The 14,533-nt window shown below is 57.9% G+C and overlaps 1 protein-coding gene across 1 annotated transcript in view; it reads left to right on the top strand.

Moving 5' to 3' along the window:
• Positions 1-14,533, top strand: part of LOC132317027 (dedicator of cytokinesis protein 2-like) — an 84,330-nt gene that overhangs the window by 18,848 nt on the left and 50,949 nt on the right. Inside the window, exons 21-23 of the mRNA XM_059817651.1 lie at positions 25-125; positions 295-429; positions 6,637-6,728. Of these exons, the coding sequence (XP_059673634.1) occupies positions 25-125; positions 295-429; positions 6,637-6,728 (328 nt within the window). The remainder of the gene's footprint in view (positions 1-24; positions 126-294; positions 430-6,636; positions 6,729-14,533) is intronic.

The following is a 14,533-nucleotide window of genomic DNA, read 5'->3' as shown; positions in this document are numbered from 1 at the left end:
GTGCCCGCTGCCCACTCCCCCCAGGTTTTCATCGTGGGTCTGGTGGCCGACAGGAAGTTCCAGCATTTCAACGCCGTCCTAGAGGCCTACATCCGCCAGCACTTCAGTGCCACGCTCGCCTACAAGTGCGTACCCAGCGGCCGCAGCACGGGGAGGGATGGGACTGGGACAGCGGGTGCGGGGCGGGATGGGGACGGACCCCAGCGCAGCGTGGCTCAGTGGCTGCCCTGAAGGCTGCTCGGCTGAGGCCAGGAAGCCCGCCGAGCCCTGGCCACATGCGTCCCTGTCCTGCAGGAAGCTGATCTCGGTGCTGACACAGTACGTGGACCACGCGAGCCGGGGGGAGCCCTGCGAGCCGCTCATGCGCACCTTCAAGGCCTTGGAGTACATCTTCAAGTTCATCGTCCGCTCCCGGCACCTCTTCGCCCAGTGAGTACTGGCGATTGCTTCCACCGGTCCAGGTGCCGCGCTCTGCCGGGCTGCGACGCCAGCGCTATGTGTCAGCAGCCCCTGGGGACGGGGTCTGCGGGAGGGAGGAAAGGAAAGGTCCCACGGGGGTCCCTGTGCTGCGGGAGTGGTGTCGGTGCCGACCGTTGGCCCCAGGGATGTGGCACTGGCACCTCGACCTGCCTGGTGCTGGTGCCAGCTGCTCAGGTGGGATGTGGCACCCAGGGGTGGTACCCGTGGCTCCCGGCACGCTGTGGTTGTGCCGCTGTGTTGGCCGTTCCCTGGCCAGGCTCTCCTCCACCACCGCGCTTCCTGTCCCTGAGGTTTCCGGCAGTTCTCTGCTGCAGGCTGTCCTCCGGTTGCTGCTGGAGTGGTCGTGGTCTGGCGCGGGTGGTGGGGAGCACCGTCCGTCTCGGGGCGGGAGAGCTCCTGCGGCATGAGGGGCCGTGGCAGGACGGGTGCCGTTGCACAAATGTCTCTCCGGCCAACGAGCGTCGTTTCACAAGGTTTGCAAAGCGAGTCAGCAGCAAGGCAACGCACCCCCGTTAGCACGAAGCAAGCCTGCGGTTTGCTGTCTGTCAGGCTAATTGCTGCTGGTTCCTCCTGTGCGTGTGCTGATCGAGAGCCTCGGTGTGGTGTGCTGGTGAGATCGGCTTTGACGCCGCAGCTGCGGGGTTGCCCACGAGCCCCGGGCTGGCACGAAGCCTGCACTCCCTCCCTGCCGCACCAACGGCTTTGCTGCGTGTCTGCACAGTCGGGTCCTGCCCCGGCTCCCGCTGCCATGCGCGGTGGCGTTGGGAAATGCCCAGCTCCTTTGTGTACGGCTAACCCAAACGCCATGTGAACAAGGCCAGCGGGACCTGCAGTGACCTCCTGCCCAAGGCAGGGCTGGCTCTGCCCGAGCTGCTGCCGACACGTGGGGTTTTCCAATGTGCTCTTAAAACCCTCCCACGACGGAGACAGCAAAACTTCCCCGGGCAGCCTGGTCCCCTGCGTGGCTGGCACTGTGGCTAGAAAGGTTTTCTGGCATCCAGCCTCGCTCTTCCTACTCGTTCCCGGAGAGCTTCTGCCTGCCCAGCCTGTGCTGTTCAGGAGCTTTTTAACGGATTTTTCCTTGGAGAGGAAAACGTTGCACTTACCCTCAGCGAGGCAGGTCTTACTATGGAGCGGCGCTCAGCTCGGCTGAGACCGTCTCACCCCTCAGCCTGTTGTCAGCCTCGATGCCGCCCCCGTGGCATCTCCAGCTCTGCCGACGGCGTTACCTCCGAGCCTCCTGCTCAGCACTAACGTCGCCATTAGCAGGTGCGGGTGGCGGTGGGTGTGGATGGCGGCAGGTGTGGTGTCAGCGATTCGGGCAGCGGGGTCTGTGCAAGGACCACCCTGGCACATCAGTGACAAAGACGCAAGTTTGGTGTCGGAGGGTTCCTGCGAAGCACCCTCTACCTCTGCAGCTCTGGCGGTGCCCGCAGCTCCCGGACCTCGTCCTGGGCGGCTCTCATACTTCAGCCGGTCCCTGGGCTTTCAAGTCATTTCCGATGCAAAAGGCATATTCGGTCTCGGGGTGTCCCTTGCGCCACAACAAAACCAGAGACGGCACGGCGCCTGCCCTGGGGCCTGGGGAAGGGGGGCCTGGGCCAGCCCCCCCCTCCGCACTTGTCCTGGCTCAGCAGCACATCCCCCCGCTCAGCACAAGCTCTAAAGGGGGTTGTGAAAGACAGAGAGAGGCTTTTTACTTGTCCTGTAGTGACAAGCCAAGGGGCGATGGTTTTAAACTGAAGGAGGGCCAATGTAGATTGGACACAAGGAAGAAATTCTTTACTGTCAGGGCGGTGGGACACTGGACCAGGGTGTCCAGAGAAGCTGCGGATGTCCCATCCCTGGAAGTGTCCAAGGTTGGGTTGGACGGGGCTTTGCCCCATCCCTGGAAATGTCCAAGGTTGGGTTGGACGGGGCTTTGCCCCATCCCTGGAAGTGTCCAAGGTTGGGTTGGACGGGGCTTTGAGCAACCTGAGCTAGTGAAAGATGTCCCTGCCCACGGCATGGGGTTGGACTGGATGATCTTTGAAGGACCCTTCTGACCCAAACCCTTCTGTGATCCTGTGATAAGCGGTGTAAGGGACTGGGACCCTTGACAGCTCCTTGTTGCTGCTGAGGATAAGGTTAAAGTCCCCCCGGGTATCTCCAGAGTCCTCCTAGGACCTGGGTTGGTTTGTTCCCATCCTAATCTGTGTGATGAGACAAACAAGCCTCTGCCACGCAGCCTGGGCAGGCGTGGGTGAGCCCAGCCGTGCCGCTGGGCTGAAGTGGAAAACCGAAAACACGACTGACCAGAGTTACCAGAAAAAGCAAGTTACATTCCTCTTTCATTCCAAGTACACGGCACCGAAAGCTGAAGCGTCCCAAGGGAGCGGCGGGAGGCGGGGGCCCTCTGCATACAGCGGTGCTCTGTTGGTGCTCTGCGCCCCACTCGCAGTCAGGAGCTGTGTTGGGTTCCTGGCATCCACGGGGACTCTCAGACCTCCCTTTGCCCCCAGTTTGTCTTCGCCGTCTCGCTTTGCTGTCTGCTGGGGGTTCCCCGTGTAGCTCAGGCTGCAGAGCACCCGGTCTGCCGGCGTGCGAGCTGCTGCAATCCCTGTCTGTCCTTCCTCATCGCTGTCGCCTGCCAGCCCTTCCCAGGGTCTCATTCACGGCCAGGCAGCTGCTCCAGGGCGCTGGGATGCTCCAGCATTAGACAGAGGTATCTACCTCCTCGTCATATATGAAAATACAGAGCAAATTCCCCAGCTTGTAGAACTGCTGGCAGAGAAAATTAATTATATGGAGCATTTGCAAACAACCCTGTGAATTAGTTTGCATTGGAATGAAGACATCCCTGAAGACATTTAGTGGTTTTATTCATCTTCCCTTTATCTTAGTGATCTTAACAGTGCAATAACACGGACTTCTCAGATCTTCTAAATACTTTAAACGGTGCTACAATTTGTACACAGTCTATAATTTAAAGAAATTAGATTGTAATTATAATAAGTTACTGCAGATTACTGTATCTATTTGATTATGTGTGCTACCGCTGGAATCGGATGAGCAGCTCAAGCAGCTCGTACGCGGATCCCGGGTTGCTGTGAGGATGATCAAAGCGGGGCCCAGCTGGTGTGGGGCTGGAGCTTCAGCGCCCGAGCCCCTTCGGCGGCTCTGGGGCCACTGCGTGGGGAAAGGGCTGATTCCCCTCCTGCCTCGGGCCGGAGGCGAGGGAGCTGGTGGGCTGCGAAGGGGCTGGATCCTGCCGCCAACCATGGAAGCTCAGTGCCCGAAATGTGCTTTCCTGAGGGAATGCGCCCCCAGCCCTTGCTCTGCAGGGAGCCGCCGTGCCCTGTCTCCAGCCGCATTCCCCTTCGGCACCCCACGCACCGTGCTGGGGCATGCAGGGACTGGCGGAGCCCCCCAAAGCTCCCCGCGCCCTTCCCGATGTTGGGGACCTCTCCTGTCCCCCACCCTGGCCGTGGTAACCCCAACTTCCCTCAGAGCCCCCCCGGCGCCTGCGTGGCTCCGTCGCCTCGGGGAGGGGGCTGGAGGAGCTGGGGCTTGGCGACGGTGCGGTGACGTGGCCTCCCGCTCTCTGCTTCCTCCCTGCCAGTTCCTCCAGCTGCTTCTGCTTTTTGGCTGCCACCGAGAGCGGCCAAGTTTTCCTGAAAGCGCTTGTCGTCACCCCGGGGCTTGCCCCGCGCGGGGCGTCCTCTCACCTGCCAGCGTGGGGGGAGCTGGGGTCACTTGCTCTCGCCAGCATCCCTCCACGGCTGCCTGCTTCTCGGCTCGCGGCCCCCTTGCCCAGCCTTGAGCAGCCCCCCCAGTTCCTGCAGCCGGCCCCTCCGCCGGCAGCACCCGCAGGCTCCGCCACGGCCACGCTCGTCCCCTCTCCGGTTCCCGGGGCAGCCCAGCGTCCCAGCGAGGACTGTCCCCTTACCCCCCCGCCCTCTAGCCAGCCACTTGTGCAGTCAGGGACCCCACGGCTGCTGGGTGTCCCCACCGGCCCCTGTCCCGCGGGGACTTTGCTGGGGTCCCCGGGGTCCCCAAAGGCTGTCGCAACTGCTGGGCTCCAGCTGCCGTCCGGCTGGAGGCTCCTGCAGAAGAGCTCCGGGGGTTCGCAGGCAGGGCGGCCCTTCCCGAGAGCCACGCTGACCCTTCCCAAGTAAATCACCTTCAGCACGGGTTTTATCACAGTCCGTACTCATTTGCTTAGTGGGCTGGTGGCCGGATAATTTTTCCTGCTGCTTTGCTGTCGGTGCTCGCGGGATTTCTGTGCCGCTCCTCAAGCTCGGTTGCATGCCGGAGCCTGAAGCTGCGGGATGTTTTTTGCACACTTTTTTTGTGTTCAAAAACCATGTAGACGTGGCACTGTGGGACGTGGTTTAGTAGGCGCGGTGGTGCTGGGTTGATGGTTGGACTTGATGATCTGACAGGTCTTTTCCAACCTTAACGATTCTGTGTGATTCTGTGAACCGAGGCAGGAGCGTGCCCGGTGTCTTCACACCCAAGAGGCATTGGGCTCACGGACCGGGCTCCGCCTGCCAGTTTTCCGGATGAAATCCTCCAAATCAATAGGTCGGTGATAAACTCAAGACCGCGCTGACCCACGTCTGCTGCAGCAATGTGAATCAGTCGTTATTTTGGCTTAATCGAGCTGCACGCTCCGACTGCTTTATACTGCTCCGGTTTAAGTCATTACACAGTTAAAAGTTCAGAAATTAGTGTTGATAATACGTCTTACAGTTGTTAAAACAGCATATCGTATTCCTGCGTGCCCTCTTCAATGTAAAAATACGGAACTTTGTAGGCAAGAGTTTACGGTGGAGATGAGCTTGACTATCCATGCCAGTCGGTTGTGGAAAAAAGGGTCTGCGTGAAAAATCCAACAAATCTCTAATAAACGCCGATCGTTGCCAAGTTTTTTCAAATTTCCCGTCCTCTGGTGGTGTTTTGGGGCAGGCAGAGCAGCTGGGCCAGGCTCCAGGGCTGCGGGGAGCGGGGGGCTGCTGGGGGCTCCCACCGTTTAGTAGCCTTTAAGGCGTAGGATGAGAGGGAAGGACCTTTCCGGAGCTAGTCTAAAATTTGTTTTGACTTGGAAGTCGGTCAAGGGCTGTAAACCAGCCACTGCTCAGCCGGTGCATTTGTCTGAGCACATCTGAGGCGCCTCAGGCAGATCAACAGGCTTCTTCCCGCTGCCAAACCCACGATGTTTCGTATGTTCCCTTGGGCTCCTTTACCGGATAGGAAAGATGAATTTTAAAGGAGAACTGTCTGACTGTAATTATATAAAACAAAGCAGCAAACTTTTTTACAAAAACTAGACCCAATAAAAATAGCTGTTACGCAAAAAACGACAGATCTTGTTTGTTCCGCTGCTGTACGCACAATTGGAAACCAAAACATGGTTAAGAACCCAACACGTTTTGCGTGCCGCCGTGGCGGTTGGCATGCAGGGGTCAGCTCGGGCTGGAAGACACATCTGTCTCGGCGGCTGTGGGGAGATCAGCGGTTTATCCCGCGTTTCCCCCATCCGTACCTGCAAACCGTTCCCCAGCGGGGCTCGCTGCTTCATTCGCCGTGTCAATGGACGTGGTGAATTAGCTCAAATACGACCTGTTTTTCACAATGAGTTATTACGGTGACCTTATTCTTATGAATATGCACTTGATTAGCAGCTTTGACACTTTCTCGCTGTTTTGCACGTCTCAGCGCTAAAATTCCCTGCGTGTTCAGTTTGTTCTGCGACTGGTCACGCGGGTCGTGGTCAGGCTGGAGGGTGCAGGAACTTTCCTGCTCAGGTGGGAAGACGCTAACCTCCTTTGAGAGGACTTTGGTCTATAAAATCTTGTATGTAAAATCATTTTATTTAAAAAAAAAAAGAGGATATACGTCAGTACGTATAAGTGGTGTACATAAGTACTGTAAGAGAGCAGATAGCGGTCTTTAATATGGGTAATTCTGCACATCTGAAGCATTGCTTCTGGCTGGCCTCGGGCCGGGGCAGTGGCCGTGCCGGGGCAGTGGCCGTGCCGGGGCTCGCTGCTAGACCCAGCTATGGAAAATGGTCACCGAGGAGTGTAATTAATTGGGATCACAGGTGACACCCGCAGTCCCCGGGGGCAGGCGCGCGGTGTGGCGGTGGTGCGGTGACTCTGGCTGTTGCAGGCTCTACGAGGGGAAGGAGACGGCTGAGTTCCAGCACTCGCTGCAGCGGTTCTTCCTCTCCCTGAACCAGCTGATGAAGTCTCCGCTGGAGGGTCCCACGCTGCTCTCCCAGGTATGGCGGGGGGCCGGTGCTGGGGGGGGGCTCAGTTCTGGTGCGTGGTGGGATGGACGGTGCCCCAGCGGGGGTGACACCGGCTGTCCTGCATGCAGACCTCCCCACGCACGGGGCATCAAAGGGAGCTGCCACCTTGTGTGGTGCATCGCTCTCCCTGGGGACCCCCATTTGTGCCCCCGGTGCAAAGCCCCCCGAGACCCCAGACCACAAACCCCTGCATTGTGCTGGTGCCGGGGGCTGTGGCATGGGTTGAGGTCAGCAGCTCAGGCAAACGCTCTCCTGGCCGTGCATGTGCCGATGCCGGGAGAAGAGGGTCTTGGGAGGGCGCCTGGGGCACGTCCCTGTCCCAGAGCTGGCCTGGCCCCTCTCCCTGCACCCCGGGACCAGGCTGGCACGGGGGGCCCGGGGGGAGCAGAAAGAGTGCCCTTGGCACTGCGGGTCCCTGTGGGCACGGCTGCGTTCTTCACCGGCAACCGCTGTCGAGGTCCTCCAGCTGCCGGTGTGATGGTGCCGGCGGTGGGAGCTGAACGGAGAACGCACGGAGCCACATGCACTCTGCAAAGTCAATTAGTGAGAGGAGGCAAGAGCCGGTGCCGGGGCTGAGTCAGGGCTGGCGTTGGTGCCGTGCCAGGGGTGAGGATGGGGCCGCACTCCGCACCCGCGGTCTCGCAGCTGGAGAGAGGTGCTGCAGAGTGCAGTCAGGGACCTCGTCTGCAGGCTGGGACGCAGGGTGGCCCCAGGACAGCTGGCAGCTCCTGCTCCTGTGTTGCATTATTTCATGGCTTTCTTAGATAAACCCTTATAAACTAATCTAATATAAAAAAAAGTCGTTTGAAGACCAGTATGGCAGCTATCCTCATGGAGAGGAGGAGGGCTGTCCCTCCATATCCCCTCTTCCATCTAAACACTGATCATTATTCTGATTTCCATCTCAATACCGTTGCTCTAGAGACTCTCTGCTATGGTAACCGGAGCGCTGCAGGGTTAGCGACTGCGGCACATTCACCTGTGCGATTTCTGCATCACTCAGCACCTTGTTCAGGTCTGCAGAAAATAATTCTTGCAAATGCATCCAGAGTAGAGAGGCCACCGTCCGGGACAGAGGGGAAAGGTCTGCCCGTGCATCACCAGAAAAGGCGTCCCGACAGCTGCCGGATCAGGAATAGCAGTGGCAACAGCAAATAATAGCCACGAGGCACACACGGTGTGGCAGGGTCTGCTACGGGGCACAGACGGTGCAGCCAGGTCCGCCAGCCGCCTGTCGAAAGCGTTGGGGAGGAGGCAGCGGACTGTCGGGAGCGGACGAAGCCCACGTCTGGGATCCAGCCATGGCGGGTGTCCAGCCGAGGCGTGGGGAGACACGGGTGTGCTTCACCCCGAGCGCCCTGAGGCTGCAGCCCTACAGCAGACGGTGTTAACTGGAAAAGACGAGGCTGCGGTTACCCCAGCTGGGCTGGCGTCTCAGCGCTGGGGCAGTCCAGGCGAGCCCCTGCCGCATGGCCAGCAGCGGCTGCCCATCTCAGCAGGACAATTTTTCCAGCTGCAGCACTATTGCGGTTCCTCCGGTGCGCTCGAGGCACTGTGGGTGTGCACAACACACATCGTTAAAAAGCAAGCTGGAAAATGGTGTTTCCTCATGTATCATCGCACTGCTGTGGCTTCGGAGCGGGATCCCTTAGTTCGGGGTGGGGACTCGGTGGGAGCTGCTCTCTGCCCAGAGCATCCTGTAGGAAGCTGGGGATGGGCCTTGGGAATTTGCCCCCGCTGCTGCTGCTGCTGCTGCCAGGTTTGTGACTGTGCTTTCTCCTAGAAACAGCCAACTTCTGCAGTGGGATCTCAGCTGCCGAGCGGGAGCTTCCCCTGTGAAAATAGCTTTTCTAGTCACTATTACTTTGTTGGAGAGAGCAGGAGAGATGGAAGCTCTCTGGCAGATCTGTGCTGTTCTCTTCAAGGGAAATGTCCCCCTTGGAAGCCCCCGGGCTCTTCCTTGGGGATTGCTGGAGTCTTGAGCAGGTCTAGGTGCTGGGGCCACGGTCTGTAGTGGGCTTTGGTGATGTGCAGTAGCAGGATGCGGTCCTTCAGAGAGACTTTCCCCCTGCTCCCATCTCTTCTGGGTGTGAATAGCTGGACTCGGAGAACTCATCACCGCATCGCTGGCTTGGTGGTGGCTCCTTGGAGGTGGCAGAAAGGGGAGCTCGTTCCATCAGAGCGGGGTGGCATCAGGGTTGTTTCTCGTTGACCTCCCCCAGGTCATTTTTGGTCATCGCCTCCCAAGTTTAAAGTTGTCAAGTCTGTCGATGCAGCTTGTGTTCGGTATTTCTGAGCGTGGCTTTGCGCTCAGCCGCATCGCAGCGCATGGTGCCGACTCGCCCCGAGCGTGGTGTCAGCTGCATCTCCTCCTCACCATCACTTGTCCTCCTTGGTGCTCGCTGCCGGCTCTGCTGCTCCGCAGATGTTACGGTGACGGGGTTTCTCCCAGGCCACCGACAAAGTGCTTCTGGGGGAGAGAGGGCCCAGATGAAATTATTCAGTGTGGAAGTGAAAATCAGAAAATGGTCTTAAAAGGGAGAAACCCCTTAACTTTAAACGCACAGTGATGGGCTCTGAGCTGACCAAGGCGCTGGTGCTTAACACCTGGGACTATCACGGATAGTGGTCTGGCAACATAAGCTTCATGCCTGGCACTGATTAGGGAACACTCACTCAGAGTTGGGAATTATCAGGAAGGGAGTCGAGAAGAAAACGGAACACGTCCTTTGCCACAGCACAAGTCCCTGTGGTGCATCTGCATCTGGTGCCCACGCTTCAGAGAATGCAGCTGAGGTAGAAAAGCCCCAGCGAAGGGTGACCGGGTGTACGGGGCAGCGTTCAGGTGGGACCAAAACCCCTCCATCCTGGAAAAGAGATGTGCAGGGAGCTAGGACAGGGAGCTGCAGATTCGCCTCTGATCTGGAGAGGGGGGTAGGAGATGGAAATGGTTGCTCAAGGTCTCTCCTGACTTAGGAAGGAGGGAGTGTCTCGTGAAACGGGCAAAGGCAGTGCTTGTTCATGCATGCACTGTGTGATGAAGCTGTCGAGCTCCTTGTGATGGTCTGTGTCTGCTCCTCGGAGCAGGCTGTGGGTGCTGAAAGTTTGTGCAAGTTTGCGGACAGCTGTACTGCTCTGTGGAAGAAAAATCCACCCAAGATTATTTAAATATAAAGACATTTCTGACCGAAGAGGCCTGACTTTGGGAAGCACCACTGCGGGCTTGTGAGCCAGCAAGGTCCCGTCCTCTTCCCCTCTCAGCCCCGGACCAAGTGCCCGGCCTTGTGATGCCTGGCTCCCGGTGCCTCTGCCCGGCCTCGCCACTGCTCCGCTATCCGGAGGGTCTTGTGGCTTCCCCAGTGTCCTGACCCACGGTCACTCCGGAGGGTCTCGTGGCTTCCCCGGTGTCCTGACCCACCATCACTCCAGAGGGTCTCGTGGCTTCCCTGGTGTCCTGACCCACGGTCACTCCGGAGAGTCTCGTGTCTTCCCCGGTGTCCTGACCCACGGTCACCCCGGCCTCGGTTCTCGTGCTGAGTCCTGCAGTGGTTCCTGCTGGACCCCAGCCACAGGTTCTTGCTGTATCCAGCCCTGATGGTATCTCCTGAACATCTTGAGCAGGCTCTCCAAGGAGAGAACTTTTTTTCTTGTTGTCTAAGTGGACTTTGTAGCTGCTTTACAGAGTTTGCAGATCCCCTGCATCTCTAGCTGCGATGACCAGCTCCCATCTAGCAGCTGAAGGTGATACCTGGAAGATCTGCTAGTGGCTGACGTAAGCTTTGCAGCTTCATCCCATTCTGCCTACTCTTTTCGTTAAAGCTGCAATTATCTGATCAGCCCAAGGCAGAGCTGATAATAGCTCCTTAGCTGCAACACTCCTGCAAAGGCCACCTCTCTTGTGGAGAGAGCCAGTCCTGTTGGACTACATCAGGCTGGGAGGTTTTGTACTATTTTGAGTACTCGGAGCCGTGGAGAGGAGGCTGAGACTCTTTTGGCTCTGCTTACTGGTGTCAGACAGGCTGGCGGCCAGGGACGAACCCACGGCCTGGTCCTAGCCGGAGAGCAGGAGCAGCTCTTCAGCGAAAGACCTCCAGCATCGCCAGTAAACGCTGTGACCTGGAGGGTGTGCCAGATGTGAAGGAGATGGAAGGCTGCCCACTCCCTGCGTGCAGCTGCCTTGTACATCTCCAGCCAGGAGACGGGGCTTCTGCTGCAACTGCTCCCTGCTGTAGCCAGAGGACTCTTGGGAAGAGCTTCACTAATCCCACTGCTTCCCTCCTGGAGCCCTGGTTTTCTCTGCACCCAAAGAAGTTGTGTTTTGAGGCGGGATTGGGGCACAGACTTAAGCAAACCCTTAGGGCTCGCGCCAGCTGCCAGGACGCTGAGCAGGGCGGAGCAGAGCATCACGCTGCTGCCGGCACAGTCTGCTTCAGGGCACCCAAAGTGGGTCCCGTGCCTGGAGACAGCCCGCGCAGGCATGCAGCGACGCAGGTCACTACTTGCGGTGGGTGGACGTTTCCTCTTGTTCATGCCTTGAGAAGGACACCCCGCTCCCCTCCGTCTTTCCTTGGTGTAGGTCCCGGCTTACCTGCAGCTCAGCGGGGTGGAGCGGGGGAGATGGTCTCAGCCCGCTGCGGCCCCGTGGAGTATTTGGGTTTGCATTTGCATTTCACAGCCCGGGTCAGGGGCTGCGTTTTCCTGAGGGTTGCCCACGAGTGTCCGCGGTAGGAGCTTCGCTGAGGTTGCTCCGACGCTTCCCCTGTGGCCGCTGGCACGTGGGTGGGTTTCTGCAGGACACCCTGCCGCCGGCGTCATGCAAAGGCGACAGTCGCTGCCACACGCTCCAGAAGCAGCTCCCGCCCCAGGCCGGTGACCGCTGGGCTCGGCGCCCGTCCCCGCTCTGCGCTGGGCTCCCTGACGGCCGTCTCCCTGCCCGCCACCACCGGACCCGGCGGGCGGGTGCCAGCAGTCCTTGCTCCAGCCCCGCCGGCTCTCTCTGCCAGAGCATCACCAGGGAGGGCACGGACGGGGCAGCTGGTTCGAACAAACATCGCTCTTCTGCCGCTGGGGGGAAATCAGACACGATTTTTGCATTGTGGCCAGGCCGACACACTCTTGCCATGAAAAATCAGTGAGAGGGGCTCGTTCTCAGCAGTGAAAAAAAGATTTCCAGTTCTGCAAGGCCAGGCAGTTACCTCAGCAGTTGCAATAAAGGCCAGAACCAGTTTCTGGAAGAAATCCTTTCTGAGACATAGATGCTGATATGTAAGAAGTCTCGTAACACTGGAAAAATTCCCGAGGAGTGGGAAAAATTCTGTATTAGCTCATTTTTTAAAAGGTGAATCAGATGACCTTGCTAACTGTAGATCAAAGAGGCTGACCATTGATCCCGGCTCAGTCGTGGGGAGGATGCACTCAATTCAGAGTTAAAGGGTGGCACTATAATTAATGTTCATCAGTCCAGCTTTACTAAGCATAGAGTTTAATAAAAAAAAAATCACATTTAGCTGTTACTTTTTTGAAGTTACGAATGTGACTGACTAAGATAACTGACATAATAGGCGAGACTAACAACTGTTTGACTTCATACGGCATTCTAATTTAAAGTTAGCATTGTGTAAGTTTATTAAAATAACTACTTTTAAGCTCCTTAATATATATCTTCTTAGTTCGAAAAAAAGGAATTACAAATGGAGAACCATTGTGCTGGGACGGGCATTTCTTTTGGGTCCTGGGGGAATTGGCTCTTGGCTCTCGGTCCTTGGATTTATACGCAAAGAGGCATTAAATGGAAATATCTGGAGGGGCACGCGATGTGAACGAGGCTGTTGGTGGATCATGCGACCGGCTTTGCTGCTCTCAGTTGCAACAGGTATTTAAGCATCGGAAGAGTGTTTGCAAAGAGCTGCAGAAATGACTTGGGGGTCTGGTGTGTCTGATGAAAATTAACGCTCTCTCGGATAGCTGGAAGAAGATAGCAGAGATGCCGATCACAGCCTCTGCAGACCCAGGGGGAGAAGGCGTTGCTGCAGCATCGCTTAGTGTCGCAGGCAAAGGCAGAGCCCAGGCTGGCAAAGGGTGCTGGAGCTCACCGAGCTTGCTGGGAACGCGGTGCCAGGCGGCAGGACGGGCGACCGCCGTCGCAGGAGCTGGCTCCGGGCCGGCAAAGCCTCTGGGATGGAGTTTTCAGTCACACCTAGAGATCTTCAGAGAAGCCCAGATGTCCCGGCTCGGGCCGGGGGTCCACCCTGCCCGTTACTGCCCTGACGTGGGCAGCAGCCGCCCAGCAAGGGGTGAGAGCCGAGCAGAGGTTTCGGTCCCGCTGCAGGGTGCTCCCAGGGCAATCCCCTCCAGGGACTTGCCCAGCCTGCGCCCGTACTCTCCGTATTCGCTGTGCTGTGAGGGATGTGTCCAAGGTGAACTTGTCCAGGCACTTTTTGCAATAAGTGCTGGTCTCTCAAACTCCTACCGTAACTCAGAGGGAGACAGCGGACTCGATGCCGAAACTGCTGGGTAGAATTCCTGGAGCTGAATCACACATCAGTCACATAGGACCCTCATGACAAGAAGGACACTGAGGTGCTGGAGCGTGTCCAGAGAAGGGCGACGGAGCTGGTGAGGGGTCTGGAGCACAAGTCTGATGAGGAGCGGCTGAGGGAGCTGGGGTTGTTCAGTCTGGAGAAGAGGAGGCTGAGGGGAGACCTCATCGCTCTCTACAACTTCCTGAAAGGGGGTTGTGGGGAGGGGGGTGTTGGTCTCTTCTCCCAAGTGACAAGTGTTAGGACAGAGGAAATGGCCTCAAGTTGCGCCAGGGGAGGTTTAGGCTGGATATAGGAAAAATTTCTTTACGGAGAGAGTGGTGAAGCACTGGAAGAGGCTGCCCAGGGAGGTGGTGGAGTCACCATCCCTGGAGGTGTTCAAGGAACGTGTGGACGAGGCACTGCAGGACATGGTTTAGTGGGCATGGTGGGGTTGGGGTGATGGTTGGACTTGATGGTCTGACAGGTCTTTTCCAACCGTAGTGATTCTGTGATTCTGTGATTCAGTCGGACCCGTGTGGATCTGTAGGCATCGAACCTCCTGAAACCGATGTTGAAGTGCAGATGTGTGTGGAGACCAGCTCTGGCTGGAGGGACTCCGGCACCGCTTTCAGCACAAACTGAAGCCCGGGGAAGCCTGAAGGACCAGCTGCCCTGCAAAGCTAGGGATCGCCAGAACTCAGCAAGTCGTTTATGCTACTTAGTCACATCACAGACACAACGAAGCAGATTTTAATGCAGAACAATTTGTGGTCGGTGTGTTTGCTCTTCCAAAAAACAAATAGCCACGTGTCCCCCACCCTCGCAGCCTTCCAGCGAGGGTGCAGAGCCGGGCTGGATGCCGGGCAGCCTGCTGCTCCGGCAGCCTCAGCTGTGGCAGCAGCGACTGCCGGCAGCCGTGAGCAGTGTTGGAGGGTTTTACAAGCAGTACAAGCCAGGGACCACGTACCTGATAGTAGTGTTGTAGGAGTTCATGGGGTTTCAAGGTAAAAGCTGCAGACAGTTACTCTTATTGACAATGGTAGAGGTACGTGACCGTAGCGGTTCTGGGTGCTTTGCTGGGTGCTGGTGGCTTGGCAAGAGGAAGCTGCTGCCAGCTGGACGCCCCTTCCCCAGGGACGGTGACGGCGATGGGCTGGCGGCTGTGGGCGAGCCTGAGCGCAGCGCTGCCTGAACGAGATGGGCGGCTGAAGGAGGCTGGTGCTGGTTCAGCACC

The sequence above is a fragment of the Gavia stellata genome, chromosome 5, assembly GCF_030936135.1.
Source record: "Gavia stellata isolate bGavSte3 chromosome 5, bGavSte3.hap2, whole genome shotgun sequence".
Lineage (NCBI taxonomy): Eukaryota > Metazoa > Chordata > Aves > Gaviiformes > Gaviidae > Gavia > Gavia stellata.
The sequence above is the reverse complement of the archived record's forward strand: the minus strand, read 5'-3'. Positions and strand labels throughout refer to the sequence as shown.